General features: G+C 44.0%; 1 protein-coding gene across 4 annotated transcripts in view; it reads left to right on the forward strand.

The window, feature by feature from the left end:
• LNX1 (ligand of numb-protein X 1) overlaps positions 1 to 16,404 on the forward strand; it is a 115,866-nt gene that overhangs the window by 32,782 nt on the left and 66,680 nt on the right. For 2 of the 4 annotated variants that reach the window (XM_081020501.1, XM_081020504.1), the window contains exon 3: positions 14,898 to 15,391. In XM_081020501.1, coding sequence (XP_080876627.1) covers positions 14,997 to 15,391 — 395 coding nt within the window. In that variant the 5' untranslated portion in view covers positions 14,898 to 14,996. Of the gene's footprint in view, positions 1 to 5,700; positions 5,996 to 11,131; positions 11,246 to 14,897; positions 15,392 to 16,404 lie in introns of those variants that run through there. The other 2 variants (XM_081020502.1, XM_081020503.1) reach the window with 2 other exon arrangements.

Here is a 16,404-nt window from a genome sequence, read left to right on the forward strand (position 1 = left end):
CATGGGAACAGGTTCTGTTAAACTTGCTGTTGGATAAACATGCATCAGGCTGCGGGTTCCAAAGGGTGTAAGATAAAATGCAGTGTTTTAAAGGAAGGAGGGTTTTAGGTTTATATGTGTGCATGGGACTCAGGTGGTGCTGTGGTCTAAACCGCTGAAAATCTTGGGCTTGCCAATCAGAAAGTCAACGGTTTGAATCCGCGCTAGGGTGGTGAGCTCCCATTGCTCTGTCCCAGCTTCTGCCAACCTAGCAGTTCGAAAGCATACCAGTGCAAGTAGATAAATAGGTACCACTGTGGTGGGAAGGTAAATGGTGTTTCATTGCGCTCCAGCACTCAACACGGTCCTCTGTGCACCAGAAGCGGTTTTGTCATGCTGGCCACATGACCTGGAAAGCTGTCTGTGGACAAACGCCAGCTCCCTCGGCCTGAAAGCAAGATGAGCGCCACAACCCCATAGTCGCCTTTGACTGGACTTAACCGTCCAGGGGTCCTTTACCTTTTGTGACGTATCTGAGATCCCTGCATTGCAGGAGGTTGGACCACATGGTCTTTGGGATCCCTTCCAGCTCTACAATTCTATGATCTGCTGTGCCATAGTGACATCATCACATCAGGCCAACTTGGGACTCTTACAAGCACAGCTGTTGTCTGAGAGGCATTGTTGCAGGAATAAGGCTGTATTTGGCCCTTCAAGGGAAAGTTGCTCCATTTGCTCTACCCCTCACAACCTTGATAGAGTTGCTGGCTGAGAGGAGCAGCTGCCTGAGGATTGACTCCTGCTTTCTTTGGCATCGGGGGTGGGTGCATTTGGGAGGCATGAGACTAAAAAAAAAAAAGAGAGAGAGATCTAAAATATCTGTAAGCTGCATTTTATCACTTTCTGGTCGAAAGGCATAGTAATAAACTCAAACTCTCTGCTTTCCTCCCTTTTGGTTTGGGAAGTTGCATGATTGAGGCATGGCAAAGAAAACTCTCAGGTTCTCTGAGGTTCCCTGGGCTCTGGCATATGGCAGTGGTGACATGTACAGTGGTACCTCAGGTTACAGACGCTTCAGGTTACAGACTCCGCTAACCCAGAAATAGTACCTCGGGTTAAGAACTTTGCTTCAGCATGAGAACAGAAATCGTGCGGCAGCAGCGGGAGGCCCCATTAGCTAAAGTGGTACCTCAGGTTAAGAACAGTTTCAGGTTGAGAATGGACCTCCGGAATGAATTAAGTACTTAACCTGAGGTACCACTGTATTTAATTGTTTAGCATGATTTATAAGCAGCTCAATCACAAAATATCTCTGAGCTATTTGTAGAACATGATATGAAATATTTGTTACAATAAACTTTAACAACAGTAGATAGGATAAAAAATACAGTTTAAAAATCAAACACACATAATAAAATTATGTGTCTGGTTGTGTAGACACCAAATTGAGGCACCAAATTTACCCTGGACCCACTATGGAGTGCAAATGTATTATTTTTCAGACATCCAGGGGACACCCAGGAATTACTCACTCTGCTCCAAATTAATTCCAGAGAGAACTTGGACAGGTCAATCAATCATTAACTCAAGTGCAACTATTAGGATCCAACACAGATGCTACCGTACAAGCAGGGACGTGAGCATTTCCACCCTCGCCCCCTCAAGATTTGCGGTTTGTTTAGCCTGGCTATCCAAATCAAATTAACTGAAAGGCCTCAATTATCAATTTAACGTCTGGGGAATAACTCCGTTTTTATTGTACTTGAGTTCCAGGAATCTCAGGCACACTGTATGGGAAGCCAGCTGGCTTCTCTATATAAACTGAGCCAGCTGAAGATGAAAATAAAACTGCTTCTGGCTACATTTTGCCAAACTAAAAGAAAATATGCAAAAGGTTTCACACATCTCCTCCTCACCCCACCCTTGTTTCTCTCTCCCCCCCCCCCCCACAGTCTATGAACAGTGATTCCACCATAAGCTCACTCATGTATTGCATTAAAGTTATGCTTCACCTAAAACCATGCAATGATGGATTGGCACCAAGTTATTACTGGGAAGGCTTTGTGTTGGTGGCTTTGCTGTCAAGTCCGACAGCTGTGAGTGAATTACGCAGGCCTCGCTTAAATAGTGCCCCAAGCAAAACATTGTGCCACACAAACCCACGCAGTTATTATGCAACATTTCTGAGAAAAGCTACTTTTCAGGGTTTTTGTTGTTTGTTTGCCCATTCAGAGTTGTCTCCCCCTGGTTCTTTGGTGCCCTGTTGGTTGCTCAGGCAGTTAAGCAGTGTTAGGTTGGTTCTTGTACTGCAGACACATGTAGACTGAGGAGCTCCCTGCTACTGTTAACTGAAAGGCTACTGACTATATTTGTTGTCACATGCTCAATCTTCTCTTAAGGATCAAGTTCAGGAAGAGCAAGTCTGGCTTGCTCAAAGCAGGAGGGGCTGTGAAGTGTTCCACTTTGAAGCAAACAACCAAATTTTAAAACCAAACAAGAAAGGCACCAGAAATGCGTAATGGCACATTTATGCAAACAATTTAAAGTTGAACAGCTATGAGAAGCACACAGGAAAAGGCAATACGATCAAGAAAATGGGACAATTTGAAGATGGTCCTTAGGCAGAAGAGGGGGTTTCAGCAGATGTAGCTTGCATAACAATCTTTTACATATGGCCCCGTTAGGAGGCAAGTATTTATGTCATCCAAAGAGAGGAGGTAGAGGAATGCCAAGTTCACCCCATGGGACGAAAATCCTGTGCTGGCTCCATTTTTATTTACATGCGTGTGCCTTTTGGCTTAGCCAAACTGCTGGATTTTTTTAAGCGCTGGGTTTTCTTTTCTTTATTTGTTTTATGGACTTGATTCAATTAGAATGAACAAAAATAGCTTGTAGAACAGAATGAATTTGGTTTAAGGAAGGGATGTTCCCATTTTTCATGCCTGTCAACAAGCTTTGCTGTAGAGGCATGGAAATTTAGCGTAGAATTTGGTTGCCTACAGAGCTTGGCTTTCACTTTAATCCTCCCCACCCCACCAGGGGATTCTCGGAGTTATAGTGTCAGTCTCAGTTCTTGGATTCCCAGGGGGCCATGGGCAGGACCTCTAGTGGTCAGAGAAAGGATTTTCGAGTCCCTAAATATCCCTGCTGTGTTGCATGGCTACAAATTCCTGATTTCCTTCCTCCTCCTCGCACTCTTGCATCAGTCCTTGCCATGTGCTCATCAGATATATTCCTAACAAGTTTTGCTTTCAAAATCATGAGAAAGCTTCCATTGCTCAGCTAGACACACATCCCCTAATTTGACTGAAATGTATCTGTCAGATGCACCCTTGCCTGTACTTCTTCCTGCTTTTTGGTCTATTGGATATGTTGAAATGAATGGCAATTCTGTTTGATTATTCCCTCCTGGGAAGCAACATGACTGCACTGAGTGCTACTGATTAGCTGGCCAGCTGTGTTCAAAAAAAGAACCCCTACTGAATAAGAGTTTGGGATGTGTCATTAGTTAAACCTTTAAGGAATTTTGGAGTATGGTAAAATATTAATTTTCTTAGTAACTAGATATATCAGGAGGGTACTGATAGCTTAGTTTTAAAATCAGGCATCTCCCATTAAACTAGCTGCCATAAAGTAGATTAAGGAAACGCATCTGATACAGAGAGACCAGTAATATCCCTTTGTAAAAATGGCTGGAGGAGAACATGTCTAGAGCAGTTAAACCAATGAACTGAGAAAACATAACAGGCAGTGCTTTAAATAAAATGTACTCTATAATGTTAATTTTAAGCTTTGTAGATTTCATTTTTCCAATTACGCGATGGCTTCTTTGTTCCCACAATTATATATTAAGATACCTCTCTAATTATGTCTTAGTCTTAATTGGCTTTCCAATCTTCTGAGTTCAGTTAACAGGCATCTTCCCACTGCTGACCTTGGTAGTCATAAGTCTAAAAATGTATCTATCAGGTTTTTGACAGGTCCGGCTTAGCTCTATGTGTATGTCCATGACAATGGAGTCTTCCTTCCCCAACTTTATTCCCCATCTTCAAAATAGGAGTCCCCAATAACTTGTCTTAGGGCTCTTCCATACTTGGGGCTCATCCACACCTCATTTTAAGCTTGTAATTTGATCCTATCCTTGCTTATTCAGAAATTCCACTTAATTCAATGGAAACAGGGCCTTTCACATTTCAATGGTGCCCCATACAAGGCCAAAATTTGGCACCCAACTCTCACTTTCCAATCTGCCCAATTCACTACATTATCATTGTGGTTCCTTGCAGCACCCACTAGGCTCGGCATCCGGTGCATGGAACTGGTCACACTGCCCTAAATCTGCCTCTGATGGAAAGTGTAGGTGATCAGTGAAGCCTGAGCCTATTTGTGTTTAATTAAAGGTGTCCCAATGCATTCAGTGACACTTTATTTATATGGAGGTACAAAGACAGCTACAGTATTTAAGCATAAGATTAGGCTGTATGTTTAAGATAAGGTTACTAGATTTTTTTTTAATGAATCCGGGGACACTTTAAATAAATGAATACTACATGTTTGGGACACTGATGCTGCAGCGATGGCGGTGGCAGAGAGGCGGCCGCCACCTTGACCTCAACCGCCACGTTTCCCCTTCCTCCGAGGCTTCTATCTCCTTTCTCCATGAGCCTGGGCAGCCCCTGAGTTGTTGGCTCTTCGGTGGTGGTGGTGGTGGTGGTGGTGGGGAAGTGGTGTGCGGTGGGTCAGGCATGGAAGGCAAAGAAGGATGGCTGAGAGCAGCAGCAGCAAGGCTCAGGCAGCGCAATGCCTGCTCTCCCATCGGAGCAGCCCCAATCCCATTCTTACTTGCGTGCAAGCAGGAGGGGGCGGGGATCCCTCAGCTGGGAAGGGAGGCTTCCCGTTGCCTAACTGAGAGATTCCTGCCCCCTCCTGCTTGCATGCAAGCTCTGATAGGCAGCGTGAAGCCTCCCTTCACAGCTGAGGGATCCCTGCCCCGCTCCTACTTGCACGCAAGTAGGAGTTGGGAGGCTGCTCCTATAGGCATCGTGAAGCCTCCCTTCACAGCTTAGTTGCTGGGGTCAGGGAAGGTGGAGGGAGCCTGGAAGCTGCATCTTAGAGCCCCTGCACTACCATCATATGGGGACTTCTGAGCAGCTCCTGAAGCCAGCCAGAGCTAACTGCTCCAGGCTGCTGAGACTGCCGCTGCTGCATTTCCTGGGGACATTAGATGGAATCCGGGGACATTCCGGGGATGGAATTTGTCCAGGGATTTATTCGCAAATCCGGGGACTGTCCTCGGGAAACGGGGACGTCTGGTAACCCTAGTTTAAGAGCAATCCTGCAGGGTCAAATTTTTTTTGGGGGGGGGGGAATTGAATTGCTCAAGGCCACCCAGTGAGCCTCACAGCTGAATGAGGATCTGAACCTGGTTTCTCAGATCCCAACTAGTGCACCCTGAGTGATCTTTATTAACTGCCAAAAAGTCATATTTCCAGATCAAGACAACTGTGTCCTTGGATCTTTATGATGTGACCGGACTGCCTGGGGGGGAAAACTCTGCCTGAACATTCAGAGGAACAACTTAAGTGGCAGTCAAGCAATTTGCACTCTCTAGCCCTACGCATTTGCATAATAAGATTTATTGCAGGCAGTGCCGTTGCATTTATGAGGGCAATTAGGAGGAGTACATACTTTGAGGAGTAGTTCAGGAGAGATCAGGCACCTGACTTGGTTTACACCACATGACTGGCTCCTGATGTATAGGTGAGAAGCATGCCGGTGAAGCAGTAAGTTCACGTCTGTCTTGCTGTTGATCAGCCTCTTGGGACAGGACTTTTCTTGCCTTCAGAATCAGCCAAGAAAGTATCTGTCAAAGCTTATGTTGATTAGGTTACTCAAGAAGTAGGAAAGGTAGGAGAGCGTTCTTTTTGGAAGGTGAAATACTCTGAAGTCACTGGTCTTTTGAAATATGTGTGAACTGCCGCAGGACATCGCTATATGGAATACAGCTAGAGACAAGGTAAGCCTTCTCCTCTGTAAGATGCAGGGCATGGGCTCAGTGTAGCTTGTACAGCACTGGCTGGGGGATTGAACATGTAGCACATGTTGGCACATGGACTTGGCCCTCCATCTAAGAATATACACGCTGGAGCCTGCTTCCATGAGAAAATAGCATCTGGTTTCTATTCCTGTGGCTGCAATTTGTTTTAACTGCTTTGAATACTGAATTTTAAATTGTTGTATAACCTGCCCTGGGAGCTTCTGGAGAAGGGCAAGTAATAAATTCACTACTACTACTAATGATTGGGGTGGGGCTGTTTCTAATCGTGTGCTAATGACTAGATTGTATATACATGTGGGAACTGTGGTAGAGGATTTGTGTGAAATACAAATATTTTACCATTGCTATATTTTTTACCATGACCTTATTTTTTACCATGACCTTATTTTTTACCATTTTTAAGTGTTTTTTTTTAACCATTTTAGCATGTCTATTTTTTTTAGTATCCTGTACCTCTGTTGTCTGTGACTATGACTGAGTGTTTAGAATGCACAAAATGGACTTGATGGGCTTAGATGTGTCAAGGTTTCTTTTTTTTAATAAAGAAAGAATGGAGAGTTAAGTTGTTGCAGCTGAGACTGGTTTGTTGTAAGGTTTACAAGGTGTCTGTGGAAACTTGCATTGCTTTGTATTGGATTCATATGTAGGCACATTGTAATCCTTTGGAAGGAAGTCTTGCTGTGTTCAATGGGGTTGACTCCCAGGGAAGTGTGCATATGATTGCAAACAAAAACTAGGGAGCGTATATTCCCTCCCCCCTTTTCTCTCTCATACACAAATGTCGAAAACACATGGTATGGTTTTACTGAAACCTTTGTCGAAGAAACAATTATTTCCTAGAACTGCATGGACATTTCCAAATCAAAATTCAGATCCAGTGTGGTGTGTTGACTAGGACCTGGGAGACCAAGAGTCAAATACCCACTCAGTCATGAAGCTCACTGGGTGACCTTGAAGCCTCTCAGCCCAACCTACCTGATAGGTTGGATAACATGGGGGTGGGGAGAACTTTGTCTGCTGCCTTGAGCTGCTTGGAAGAAAGACAATCAATAAACAGAATCCACTGGGGGTGGAGCTACAATTGCCCAAGTTTTGTGCATACACATTCCTTTAGAGCAGGCTTCTTCAACCTTGGTGCTCCAGATGTTTTTGGCCTACAACTCCCATGATCCCTAGCTAGCAGGACCAGTGGTCAGGGATGATGGGAATTATAGTCTCGAAACATCTGGAGGGCCGAGGTTGAGAAAGCCTGCTTTAGAGGTGTCATGATAATAGAAATGTATTAGTGAAGTGTGGTGTTTATCTATAGCTTCAGCTATTAGAAAATCCTCTCCTAAGAAGCACACAATCAATGACTGTTTGATTCTTGTCGTGTTGGAAATGCGAGGGAATCAGCTCATAGATGCATGGGCCTTTGGTTATTTGGAAGTTGTTGTTCAGCTGGTGAAGGAAGCCAAAAAGTTGCCTCCTAGGTCTGCTGAGTCAGGCATTCCACAAGGTAGGCGCCACCCTACTTGGAAAGGACTTGTTTAGTCCTGGGTGTTCTCATTGATAATAATTCAGGTACCAGGGAAAACATTGAGTAAGGCCACTGACTGCCCTGGTATCAAAGTCTAGAGCTGAAGATAAGCAGTGCTATTTTTCTAGAGAAAGAGGTGCCCGAACTCATGAATGCCTCCCTTGTTCTCTTATAATGGCAATGGTGCCCACCTGAGAGGTGCCAGAACTGAGTGACGGTGAGTTCTGGCTGACAAAATCCCTGCTTATTTGTTCAATGCATGTCTCGCCATTCCTCCCAAAGGAGGATAGTAAACACAAGCAATAAAACAAAGCATCTAAAACAATTTCAATTAGCACAAGTAGTTTTGAAAAATAAGTAATGATAATAGTCTTTCATGTGAATTTGGCCTTGGAGACGTTTTCTTGTGACTCTAATGTAGCATTGGATAACTAACGTTGCAAAATTAATTGCACTGTTTTAGATATTTATTTTTTTAAAAAATGCCACACTTAACTTATGGTTGGTATTTGTTTTAAAAGCATTTCCTATAGAAAAGTGGCTTTGTCTGTAGTGGCTCCATGTTTGTGGAAGCTCTCCCCTGGCAAGTTTGCCTGGCACCTTCATTACACACCTTTAGGTGCCAGGCAGAAACGTCCCTCTTTAACCAGGCCTTTGGATGATGAACATCTTGTACCCCTTTAAGGTGTGTTTGTGGGATGGGGATGTTATTGGGGTTTTAAAATCATGTATTTTGTGTTTTTATGTTGTATTTTTATGTTGTGAACTGCACTGAGATCTGCGGATGAAGGGCGGTATACAAATTTAATAAATAATAATAATAGGCTGAAATCTTTTGTGTCCTTTTGTGGAAGCATATCCCATGGGACCTGATGTGCCTTAGCTTCTGAGGGCACAGCTTGTAGGATGGAAGAAGTTTGAGGTGGCCTTGAGGAGCAGCCACAGGGAGGGCCACATTGCCAGAGTTGTGAGGTAGGGACAAATTTAGGCCTGTGTGAGCCAAGGGGCACCGTCTCAAAGCCCAGTAAGTGAGGCGCTGGGCTTTGGGAAGAAAGCAGGAGGTTCTGACAGGGTTCTAGAGTCCTCCCATTTCCTTCCTAAAGCTTTGTTAGTGCTTTCCCAGCTTTGGAACGCAGCATGAGGGCTGAAGGAGGCACCAGATTTCGGCCTTGCACAAGGCCCCATAATACCCAAGTCCACCACTGTGTGAGGGCAATTGTTCCTTATGAGATTTGGTACAAGAAGGGGGAAACCAGCATATTTAAGGCAGTCTCGCCCTTTGCCCAAGGTTAGTTTTGTGAGGCAGGCAGTGCTCTCCTCTCCCAGTTTTTGGCAGTTGCCCTGAGAGTCTTGGATCCACCTTATAGGGTTAGGGGGGGATTTTTGCATGTTCTGCAGAATTGGCCTTTGCAGAGCCGGCTTGTTGTCTTCCCCAGGGCACTGTAGTTGGGATGGGATGTGTTCTAGCTTTAATTGGTCTAATTGGACTTGTTAATTTTTGTCACGGCTTGGCAGGTGGCCAGTGGCTGAGGAGGAGCCCTTTAGAGGTGAGAAAGAGCCTGGGAGGTAACATCATTGTCAAGGAAAGGTGGAGAGTTTAGCACAGATTGCCATCTCCTTAGGGACAAGCTGGGGTGGCAAAGTACAAGTGGCTGCCATTTGGAGCTGGCATTCAACTGACCCTGGGATTGGGCAGGCTTGCCCAGTTGGGGATAGGTCAATTGGTGGGACAGCCATGCTGGGCCTCAGGAGCACAGGGATCTCCTTAATGACTGGTCTGGGGATGTTAATTATTAAAAGTTGCCCGTTTAAAATAAAGTTGTGGCCTCCTTAAATCTATTTATGTGTCTGACTCTTTTATTGGCACACATAATAAGCATGTTTCAGATGAACCATGCAAATAAATCTTGTGCTACAACTCATCAGATGTCAGCCAATGGTAGGTGACATAAAAACAAGACAATTGCTGTAATAGTTTTGGTGGTATGAGCAGCAGTTGGATTTTCTGTTGGATTTCAAGACTTGGTGTCTACCTTCGAAAAGCCACTTCTAGTATTTAAAGTTAGGACGTCAAAGGTTCTACTTACTCATTTCAGATGTGCTCTGCAAGTGAAATACTTACATCCATTGAACATCTTGGCTGTACTTTAGTTGAGATATCAGTGCTTTAAGGTTACTATCATACATACAAATATGATGAACAGAATCATAGAGTTGGGATGGACCCCTGGGGTCATCTAGTCCAACCCCCTGCAATGTAGGACTCTTTCCCCCCCAGAATGGGACTTGAATCCCCAGCCCTGAGGTTAATAGTCTCGTGATGCTTAAGAAAAGCAAAGACAGTCAGGCAGTCAAAATGTATTTGTTTTTAACCATGTGCCATGACAAAACAGGGTTGTATTTAGAGTTTAGAAAAAAATGCAGGCTGCATATATAAATAGAGCAGTTGTTCCTAATGCTACAGTTGCAAAAACCACAAAATCATTTTAGGGTCAAATAAAACAAGAAGCTTATTAAACATCCCCACAACAACTTATATAAGATGATCTTCCATGACATGCAGCGCCCTTAACGCACCACAACTGCCATTATTCTTTGGGAGAATCCGTGAGCTTTAAACATACGGTGTGGATGTCACCAAAGACTCAGTCCAGGCATGTCAGCAGCATATTTAAAGTGGCTCTTATGTTGGGTTGATCACCTGTATTACACTCTGGAATGCCAGACAGCGAGGTACAAATCGCATTCTGCAAGGCACGATATAAGCCACAAGATGTTTCATGTGAATCAGCCCTTCCATGGGCTTGTTCTTCAGGAATGAGCTACTTCCTGTGAGCAAGAGAACAGCAGGTAGCAAATTTTGGCACTGAATTTTCTATGTCATCTTTTGATTACAGCACAAGGGCCTGATCCAACAAAGTCTTGCCTTACCTTGCTATGTCTCCCTCCCTCCCCGCATCACTATGAGCCACAGCAGGAAACCAAGCAGTGCCCAGGAACCAAATACCATTCCCGTTAGCAGTTCCTCACTTCTTGAGTATCATTTCTTCTTGAGTGAGTTGCCAACTTCTCACTTGAACTGGCAGTAATTCAGAGCTGCAGTATCTGTCTCCAAGGGTGCAGAAAGTTAGCTGGGACTTGCTCTGTATACTAGGATGTGGGTTGTGCCAGCACTGTGTAGGATGTCATTAGGTCAGACTCTTAGTATGAAGTAAAAAGCCTACAGTCTGGAATTTGTGGATTTAACATACTGACACATACCCGTGTCTGTGTTGACTTGACTATATGTGTCTCTACTGGGTCTTTTTGATCTTCTTTATTACAACAGCAGAATATGGCCTGAAGGGAGCAATGCTTCTCTCTTGGCCTGTTTTTTTTATTATTATCATTGTGGATATAATTGTATTCATGACCTGTAAAAGAAAGCACCATATTCCAGCTAAACCTGCTTTCAACTGGATAAACCGCTCTGGAGTATTGCACAAGGGAGAGCGAGGCAGAGAGAGCAATAGCTTCACAATCTGAAGCTCTTGTTCACAACCCCAGATGCTGACTCACTGAGGTGACTTTTCGATAAATTCTTTGTGTGTCAGCCGCACTCGTTTCCAAAATGGTAGCAACCTCTAACTGCCTGTAATGAAAGCTGATTAATTTTTCGACAGCACGTTGGAATCCCTTGAAGCATCAAGGTATTGTTGGCATCATTACAAGTTCTGTCAACTGACTGGAATTTTTAAGCAGATGGGAGGGACTGGTCAGTTAATAACTGATGCAGAAACATAACCAGGAGGTGTATTGTTAGGGAGGTAGTCTAGTGAGCAGGAGAAGTGTAGACTTGTGCCCCGATCCTTTAAGCACCTAGTGGCACCCTGATCAGTAACACAGCCTCAGGCATCTTCTTCACTAATTTTTGTTTCCCACAGAGATCCAAGAGAAGGGAGAGGTTAGCTGGTGTGGTAGGAGCTGAAATTTCACTGCGTATATCACCACCCTATATGCTCTAGGCGGAGATACATACATTTTGCTCTGCCTGGGTTCCTTGCAATTAAAATGCTGGCAGAGAACAGTGCACAGGGGAAAACTGTGTTGAACTGTACTGCTTTTAATGTGTGTGTTTTTAATTTTAAAAAAATTCTGTACACCTTTCTGATATCTGAGAGGGTGGTAATATAAATACTTTTATAAGTAAATAGCAAATGTAGCTACACCTTTCCACTGGCCACAACCCTTTCTTGCTCTCAACTCTTTCCACCCCACCATGATCTCTTGGCTTTCCCTCATGAGGTCTTAAGCTTCAGCCACATCTCACACGGTAGGCCTCAGGCCTACTTTAACACTGGGCTGGCCTCTATATCACACTATGCAACTCCCCCATTTTATGTGGGACGCCCCAGATTTACAGAAGCCACCCTGACTTCTGATCCCAATCCTGGATCATTTGGGCTCCTGTGCTTTGGCTGTGCCAGAGTGTGGACCCGAAAGACTTACATCTTTTTGCCCTGTAACCATGCATCATCCGCTCCTCTTCCTCCTTCTGGAAGAACAGTGCTAGTACATCGGGTGGAAAGCTGAATCACTGTGGCCCTTGTGGTGGTGGTGATGGAGGAGGCAAGTGAAGGTGCGTAAGGGCCCATCAGCAGGATGGTCCAGTGGGGGATGCCTTAAGCGAGGAAACAGGATGCACCTTCCCTCGGATCTAAGTCATGCCCATTAACTTCAATGGGACTTCAGTAAGTAGGAAAAACATTGGATACAAGCCATTGAACTCAGTGGGTCTTGCTTCTGAGTAAACATGCTTAAGAGTTGCCCTGCTAATGACCTGAATGCCGGGTTGTTAATCATGCATTTATACAACCTTTCTATTTTGTTTTGGTATCCTCAAGATTAAATAAACAGAATCAAACCTGACACCTCCAGGGAATGACGACAGAATAAGGCACAGCACATTACTTGCATTATGGATATAGGCTGTGGCTAACATAAATATTGTATAGTGACCCTAATCCATCTTTGCTTTTATCTGATGCCTGCCACAAGTAGTAAATCGAGAAGGGATTCCCCCCCCCCCCGGCATTAATGAAATTGTTGTATAATCTTTCAGGGCTATAGCGGTTATAGTACTTTTCTTTTTCATATGTAATCCTGAATGCTAGAGAAACATAATGTCTCCCCAGGGAATGGATTTCATACTGAAGCAGCAGGCAGAGTTATGCCTTCAATAAGAGAGATGCTGCAGAATTTTGTGGGGACCACTGGGAAGCCAGCCTTGAATTATAACTAGGTGTGGAATGAGGCAGGAAGAAAGGAAATGTATTTTTGCAGTTTGGGAGGTGCAGGGCACTTCCACATGGAAGCCTTTTGCCAAGCTATTTTCCTTCTCATTCCCCCTTAACCAGAATTCAGGGTAGCACAGCACTGTCCATACCTTTCCTCATTTTATCATTATTCACCCTCGGTATTCCACCTCTCAAGAAAAATGGATGCCAACAATACCTCTAAGACACGTCACACAGCATGTCAGAAACAAACTATATCCAAAAACTTAAATCGTATTGTTTTGAAACAGTGACACCTTGGGAGTTTTCACAACTATACCAGTCTTAACAATATTAATCAGGGTCCCCCCCACCCCCAGAAAGGAAAATCTGTATTAACAAGGAGATTGGGATGCGTACAACATCACGCGTCAAAGTTCCTCCTGTTTACTTCACTGAAAATCATGATGGTGGTTGCAGAGATATCCAGGAACTCCTACTCTGAAGTTACAAGCCGAAAAGTGAGATTTGAACTCAGTGCCGCAGTGATTTCCAGGATCTTCTGACACGGCTGTTGTACATTAAGTAAAATTCAGACTTGCAGCTCTTTGCCACAATGGTGAGATTTTTCCAGAGACTCCCTGGGTACTAACTTCACACCAACTCTAAAAATATATTCTGTGAGTGATTATTCTTTAGGCTAAGCAGCCAAGTGATGAGGTAAATAATAAGTTGCTGCAAAGTGGCATAAGGATGATTTTAAAGTGTCATCATTATATCACCCAGAGTCTTAGACGTTGACCCTGATGTCAGTGTCTTGGGGTCATCCATGCAGATCAGTAATCCATCTGTCCTTCCCTGCCTTCCACCGCCCCAAGCATGAACCATGTGTTTTTAACAGCTGTTTCACAGCTTGGATATACACCACTAGGATTTTGTGAAGACATGAGAGCAGATCAAGAGCAAACCAGAGGAAGTTGTCACCCTATATATGTATGATATATAGTGTTTATCACCTATTTCATGGAGATGTGGTGCTTGCAGAAAAAGTGAAGAAAAAGCACAGCTGCTGGTTGCAACTCTAAGGAATAATGTGAGTAAAAACAACAACACCGCAAGTTAAACAACATGGAACACATAGGTTTATCTTGCCCCATTGTGTTCCCTACTTGTTGGGTAACAACAATCATAAAGGTAAAGGTAAAGGTACCCCTGACCATTAGGTCCAGTCGCAGACAACTCTGGGGTTGCGGCGCTCATCTCGCTCTATAGGCCGAGGGAGCCAGCGTTTGTCCGCAGACAGCTTCCAGGTCATGTGGCCAGCATGACTAAGCCACCTCTGGCAAACCAGAGCAGTGCACGGAAATGCCGTTTACCTTCCCACTGGAAGGTATTTATCTACTTGCACTTTGACGTGCTTTCAAACTGCTAGGTGGGCAGGAGCTGGGACCGAGCAACGGGAGCGCACCCCGTCGCCTGGTTTAGACCACAGCCCCACCCACATCCCAACAACAATCATACAGAGCATCTATTTTTTGAGTGCTCAAACTCTTCTGTAATCTTTATGTCAATAATCCTCACAACCCTGTAAGGTAGGTCAGTATTATGAGAATCAGTGTGTTGTGTAGGATAAAATTAAGGACTGGGATGGAAGAGGCCCAGATTCAAATCCCGTCTTGGCCTTAAAGCTTACTGGGTGACCCTGGGCCAGTCACACACTCTCCGTCTAACCTGCCACACACGTGATGATAAAAAAAGGGAGAATGGTGACACCAGCTTGAGCTTCTTGGTGGAAAGGCAAAATGTAAATGAAATAAATATTGAATAATAATGTTATAGTTCCACATATTGCACATTGGCGGAGAGGCGAGGGCGCAGAAGCCGAAAGACAAAAACCACTTACGGATTTGACTGACAGTTGCATAGCCCCATTTCTGCTGTTATTTGTTCTTTAATACAAACTCCTATTAAGCTTTGAATCACTGGCTTGCACAATAAGGTTTGTCTGTTGCGTCCTGTTCCCTAAAATTATCAACCACAGAAGTTGCAACACAATTTATTTGATCTTTGCTCTGTTCCCCTGCAGGTTTGAAGACCCACAGGAACAGCGGGCAGTTTTGTGGATTAAGATTAACATCTGGATAGAAGTTACATTTTCTTTACCCTTCTTGCCGTTTACCCCAAGATGAGTCAAAAAGACCCATCAGAAGGAGTGGAAGGAAGCTCAGAAGAACCCTTATGTTTGATCTGTGGCCAGCCCCACTTCCCAGAAGAGAACCATGTCTATAGCTACACAGAAGATGCGGATGACGATCTCATCTGCCACATTTGCTTGCAACCGCTGCTTCAACCTCTGGACACGCCATGCGGCCACACCTACTGCACAATTTGCCTTACGGATTTCCTAGTGGAAAAAGACTTTTGCCCGGTGGATCGCAAAACTCTCACCCTACAGTCTTGCAGAAAGTCAAGCATATTAGTCAATAAACTCTTGGATAAACTAATGGTTAGCTGCCCTTTCACAGAGCACTGCTCGGAAGTCGTGCAACGCTGTAACCTTGAGCAGCATTTTCAGAATGGGTAAGTCCTCCTGTATATTTCCGCTCCCCCCCCCCTTCACTGACAGGAATCACATCAGTGTCCTTTGTGTGACAGCTAATGGCTTTTTTCCCCCACAAGAAAACAAACAGGTTCTGTTGCAGGTTAGTAAAGTAAAAAGTAGGAGGTGAGTCTCCCTAGTGAGGCTGTAGCAGTTACTAATGGAAGACTGTGCCCTAGTTGGATACACCAGAGGGAGATATATCATATCTTCAAGGGCTATTGGTAAAGCCTTATTCCACTTTGTTGAGTCACAGTATGAGAAGAATGAATGTTATGCACACAAACAAAACACGAGGAAAACCTCTCCTAAAATGAATCTTTAAAGCTCCCCATTCTTTTTCACTTTAGTTAAATCTTAAAGAGCTGAAATCTGTAGCTTTATATTGGTGATACTTTACACCTTAGGGCCTGATTAAGATATTGAAGCAGTGTGTGAAAGTGCCACAAGTGTGTGTGTGGATGCTGATTTTTTATATGTTTGAGGTATACGGGTTCAGGCATATTAAAATGGAATATGGATGGTCTATACAGAACAACAGGCTACACATTTCCCACCAGACCCTGAAATACGTTGGGGTTTTTTTTAGGATATCAGAAGAACATCATGCCTTCAAAAGATGAAGGGGTTTCTATAACCATTAACCAATTACGTTTTGGATCCTCATAATGTCATAAATATGTTCACCTTATACCTATTGGATTGGGTACTGGAAAAATTAGAGTAGTCAAAGTATAAAGCCAGGCCAATATTATTTCTCATTCTTGTTCCCTTTCTTCTGAATTGTTTTCTTTTGTAAATATAAAACATTGCCTCCCCAGTGTGGCAGATTCCCCACACTTCACAATAACATTTTTGGCAGGACTCACCATGCGGATTGAGGTTGTATGAATCCCTTCTCTGCTGTAATATTTTACTCACTGGGTGGATCAGGACTATCTGGTTGTGATGAACATCTCTGCTGTGGAGCTGAGGCACAGTGATTTACAACATG

Source organism: Podarcis pityusensis, assembly GCF_964106645.2.
Source record: "Podarcis pityusensis genome assembly, chromosome: 9".
Classification (NCBI taxonomy): domain Eukaryota; kingdom Metazoa; phylum Chordata; class Lepidosauria; order Squamata; family Lacertidae; genus Podarcis; species Podarcis pityusensis.